The sequence below is a fragment of the Lolium perenne genome, chromosome 4 (assembly GCF_019359855.2).
Source record: "Lolium perenne isolate Kyuss_39 chromosome 4, Kyuss_2.0, whole genome shotgun sequence".
Classification (NCBI taxonomy): domain Eukaryota; kingdom Viridiplantae; phylum Streptophyta; class Magnoliopsida; order Poales; family Poaceae; genus Lolium; species Lolium perenne.
The window spans coordinates 299,101,791-299,106,907 of record NC_067247.2 but is presented as its reverse complement, the minus strand read 5'-3'; the positions used below and the strand labels follow the sequence as shown (position 1 = coordinate 299,106,907).

General features: G+C 46.3%; 2 protein-coding genes across 2 annotated transcripts; one reads left to right on the top strand and one right to left on the bottom strand.

Moving 5' to 3' along the window:
- Positions 1–240: 240 nt before the first annotated feature.
- Positions 241–1,319, bottom strand: LOC127347751 (G-type lectin S-receptor-like serine/threonine-protein kinase SD2-5). Its single transcript, XM_071819269.1, has one exon. It carries the CDS (start codon positions 1,299–1,301, stop codon positions 351–353), a length of 951 nt encoding a protein of 316 aa, XP_071675370.1. The 5' UTR covers positions 1,302–1,319; the 3' UTR covers positions 241–350.
- A 2,586-nt stretch (positions 1,320–3,905) lies between these two features.
- LOC127295891 (large ribosomal subunit protein uL10c) lies at positions 3,906–4,726 on the top strand. Its single transcript, XM_051325894.2, has one exon. The coding sequence runs from the start codon at positions 3,969–3,971 to the stop codon at positions 4,626–4,628; it is 660 nt and encodes a 219-aa protein (XP_051181854.1). The 5' UTR covers positions 3,906–3,968; the 3' UTR covers positions 4,629–4,726.
- Positions 4,727–5,117: the final 391 nt, after the last annotated feature.

Genomic DNA, 5,117 nt, shown 5'->3' with positions numbered 1-5,117 from the left:
GTGGTTTTTTTTTTTGGCTTTTGCCGATGCAGCTGACTTGAGTACAATTATTGCAATTTTCTTTTCACCTTTTGAGCTAAGTAGGCATGAGTTGATTCGAGGAATACACTTGTTCAGGCCCAGAGAAAAACCACCATGGCACCATGGAGTTCTTCAATGAGGGCAACCTGTTTTTCAGCTTCGAAGGTACATGGCCATGAGGTACAATTTCACCGAATAATCAAACAAATTTATATCGGGTAGGAAGTTCTTTTGTTGTAACACTAAACATACTTCCAAAGTACAAATGTGATAGGATACAAAAGCCGAAGTGCACACTTAGAATTTCTTATGTTCATTAACCACATGTTTCACCTTGGGCCAGATAATATGGATGCTTGAGATGGAACTGAATATGTTGATGGCTTATCTTGAACGTACAAGAGCGAATTTGCACCAAAAGTTTCTACGCTTATCGCACCTTCCAATACCTTGATCACATTTGACATGGAAGGCCTTTCAATGTTATCATGTTGGAGGCACCATATTGCGAGCTTCATCATTTGAACCACTTCCTCCTGGTGTGAGACCATATCATCAGTATGCTTGTCAATCGGATCAACCAATTGAATGTTTTGAGCTTTTTCTCGTAATAGACTTATGAGCTGAACATTCTCCTCAGGCTGAGAGTTGTCAATATTTTTTCTTCCACTTATTGTTTCCATGATGACAACTCCAAAGCTGTAGACATCAACTTTTTCAGTGATCCGCAATGTCAACCATTCAGGTGCCATATATCCAGGCGTTCCTCTTATCATAGTCAGTACCTCCCTATTTATTAACTTGCATAGTCCGTAATCAGCCATTTTGTCATTGAAATTACCATCCAAGAGAATGTTCTGTGGTTTGATATCTAAATGTGCAAATTTCCGCCTACACTCCTCATGAAGATAGCATAGGCCCTTGGCAACACCCAGAATGATCCTACACCGGTCGCACCAATCAAGAGGGACATTGTTGTAGTGGTAATAGATCCACCTATCAAGCGACCCTCTTGGAATATATTCATATACCAAAAGCCCCTCAAACTTCTCTGCACAAAAGCCAATCAGCTTGACCAGATTGGTGTGTTGAATGCTGACGATGGTCTCGACTTCTGCCAATTCCTTCTTCCCTTGACTGGCACATTCCAAACATTTCACTGCAACTCTCTCTTCACCTAATTTCCCTTCAAAAACCAATCCAAATCCACCTTCTCCGAGCTTCTTAGTGAACCCTTCTGTGCATTCGCTCAACGTTCCAAAAGAATACCTCGTTGACATTCCATTCAATGGATCAAAATCAAATTCTCCTCCTTTGTAGATAAAGAGAGACAACTGTGACAAGTAATACAAGAGCGGTAGCAGCTCCAACTGTAGCACCTAACACCACCTTCATATTGTTTTCATTGGAGGGGTTAAGTTGCACCTTCATTTTGTTTTCCTTAGAGGGGCTAAGCTGCACCTTAAGGTAGGCATAGGAGTCGTCACCCATGAAACTAGGTCCTATTGTTTGTAAGGAGAAGACATTTGTCACTGACACAAAAGTTCTAAATCTGAAGAAAACAACCATGCAGGAGCAGTTTTTCAGGCATGCTTGCTTGCAGTCATGGATGCTTGTTGCACTCACGGCTTTGTAACTGGACTCAAAGTACATAGTGTAGGAAATAGTCAAGAGCCAATGGTGTCGTATTTCATGACAAGAGATTCGAGTTATTGGTGCACAACCGAGACTTGGCACACATTCATTTAGATATTTGAAGTACCTTGAACTTGAATTACTCTCAAGCGGACAAATGCATTGCCCCCATGCGCATACCCCGTACTCCCCTCAATGTTGGGTAATCACGATGCATTAGCCTAGGCCCATAAAGGTGAAGTATCATGTAGTCGATGTTCACATGACACCACTAGAAGTATAACACCACAACTTAAATATCAAACCATTAAATATTACTCAACATAGTTCCACTACTAACATCATGACTTCTTCCATGTCCTCAAGAACTAAACGAACTACTCACAAGACATCATATGGATCATAAGCAAAGGTGATATAATAATGAATAACAATCTGGACATAAACCTTAATCCAATGGTTTCACTCAATATCATCAACTACAAGGAGTAATCAACACCGGGAAAGTTTCCCCTATGAACTAGACAAGTATCAAACCCAAAATGTTACAGCGGGACAGAGTGGAGATGTCGGTGATGATGGTGCTGGTGGTGGAGATGGTGATGATGATGATCCCGATGAAGTCCAGCTCGATAACGGTGATGATGGCGACGATTCCACCCCCCTCCGGGAAGGAATTTCCCTGGCAGATTTCTGCCTGCCGAAGAGTTTTTCTCTCTTTGTGGTTTTCCGCCCCGTAGCGGCGGCGGAATATTTTTCTGTTCCCTCCTCCTCTGTTTAGGGTTCTCGGGGGATGAAATACGTGGAGGCACGATGTCAGAGGTGGGCCAGGGCCACCACACCATGCCCAGGCGCGGCCAGGGGTGGCCCGCACCTAGGGGTGGTGTGGGCCCCTCCTGGCCCACCTCAGGCTCCCTTCTGGCTTCCTCCGGCATATGGAAAAATAGGAATTTATGGGTATTTTCTGGGAATTGATGTTCTTCAGAAATATGGTATCTTGACGGTCTTTTTTCCAGCAGAATTCTAACTCCGGCAATTAATTCTCCAATAATCATCAAACATGCAAAAATAGATGAAATAACATAAGTATCATCTCTAAATATGAAATATATCAATGAATAACAGTAAATTATGATACAAAATAGTGATGCAATTTGGACGTATCAGCCACCTAACCCTCTTGCTACCAAATTTGCATATATTGATGCTCCGAAAGAACCTTACTACAAGAGGAAATTTCTCAAGTAACCTTGGAGGTGAATCAATATATAACCAAACGATGGTCCCGGCAAGATGCAACGGATCATAGATCCACACCGCCACTGCGAATCAGAGTAGACAACAAAGAGGATTTTCCAGGAGATCACAACTCTTTGGCACTTGAATTCGCAAACGCGTACTAGAGATCACTATCCTATGATACAAGTTGCCAAACCCGGACAACAGAGATCGATCTAATCCTATAGGGAATCAAATAATAATGGGGAATTTGGTATTTAGGGATATGTTAGGAGAACTCTTTGAATAAACAGCTCCACGTCGTGTCTCCCGTTGCACCACACCGGGCGACCGAGAAGCCGAAACCTAGATCCGCCTCTAACCCACCCCTCCTCCCGTCCCACCCACGGCATGGGCCGTCAGGCAAAGCTCGCGTGGCGATGGGCACTCATTTACCGTCAGGGAAGGGTTTGCATGGTGATTTCTTACAAGGAACAAACTGCATTTTTGTTCGGTAGTACAAGCCACCTCTCATTAGATGTTGCATCTCTTGTTTTCATGTTCAACTCCGAGTAGGTGGCTCATCTCCATCTCTTTTGCGTTTTCCTCTTCTTTTTGACATGCTTGTATGGGGATTCCACACCACTTTGTATCGGTTTAGCTGGTTAGATTTTTTTTGGACGAATGTTTCGAGGAGTTGGTCAACCGGCGTGAACTTGAATTGGCATAGGGTTATTGAAATGCTTAAAATAAAGAACAAACTCTGTCATGGCCGAGAAATTGGGAGGGTTGATTTTGGACAGCATAGCAATTAAACTTGCGGATGCTATGATATTACTCCGACCAATAATAAGTATTGTGGTTTTAGTTATTATGGATAGGAGGAGTACTATGAATTTCCATTCTCTTTAACTTGTGATTTTTTAAATTTTTTCGCTCCGACAAAAACCAGCTATGAGCGTACAGAGCTGAGTCGGCTCACTGGATATGCGGCCCCACATGATCCAAAGGTCCACAGATAAGCTCCTCTTCCGCTCCACTCTATCTTCCTCGCCGTCCCCTCCCCAACCCAAACCCCTCCCGGCGCCAAGAAAATGGAGACCTCCTTCCTCCCGACCGCGCGGCCCCTCCCGGCTTTCCAAACCCTCGCCGCCGCCGCCCCGCGCTGCCCGCGCCCTCTGCGGCGCTCCACCATCCGCGCGGCCATCTCCCGCGGGCGCAAGGAGGACACGGTGGCGGCCGTGCGCGAGCAGCTGGAGGGGTGCTACCTCCTGGCGGGCATCCGGTACGAGGGCCTGACGGTGAAGCAGTTCCAGGGCATCCGCGACGCGCTGCCGGAGTCGTGCCACCTGCTGGTGGCCAAGAACACGCTGGTGGGCAAGGCCATCGAGGGCACCCCCTGGGAGGCGCTCAAGCCGTGCATGAAGGGCATGAACGCCTGGCTCTTCGTCCACACCGAGGAGGTCCCCGCCGCGCTCAAGCCCTACCGCGCCTTCCAGAAGGAGGAGCGCGTCGAGGACACCAACGACTTCATCGGGGCCGTCTTCGAGGGCAAGTACTACCAGCCCGCCGACTTCAAGGCGCTCGAGACTATGCCCACCCGCGCCGAGGTCTACTCCAAGCTGCTCGGCGCCCTCAATGGGCCCGCCACCGGCCTCGTCACCACGCTGCAGGCGCCAGCCAGGGAAGTGGTCGCCGTGCTCTCCGCCTACGTGCGCAAGCTCGAGGAGGAGGCCGGTGCCGGCGCCGCCTAGTCTAGGTTGTGGCTCACATTCTCACTCTCTATCTGTACAATTCCTTGTACTACGTTTACTGTCTTCCATTTTAATTGAATCACAAGTTTTCCCCTTCACATTGTGTGGCCTGTGTAATTGGGTAGTGTCTTTTGCCTGCGGGTGTCCTGGTTTAGGAATTGGAAACAGAAAGTTTGAGATTTTGGCAATGGATATTATGTTGATAATTAATTTGTTTTGTATAAGAGCAAGTCTAATAGCCTGAGCAGGCATGGAAAACAATGGGAATGTCTAGCTGTTCTTGTGTCAGTGTATCCAAAGGTTCAGATGAAATATCCTTTTTAAGCAAAGATGAGATGTCATCCTAATCATTGCTAAATCATGCTATGATTCTGAAGGTAGAAAAAAAATGTGAGTGTATGCCTATATAGTCCTACCACATTCTTTTTGTACTCATGAGTTGACCATGGTGGCTTCGCAACCTTCACTCCCCGCTACTAAACAGCTCAA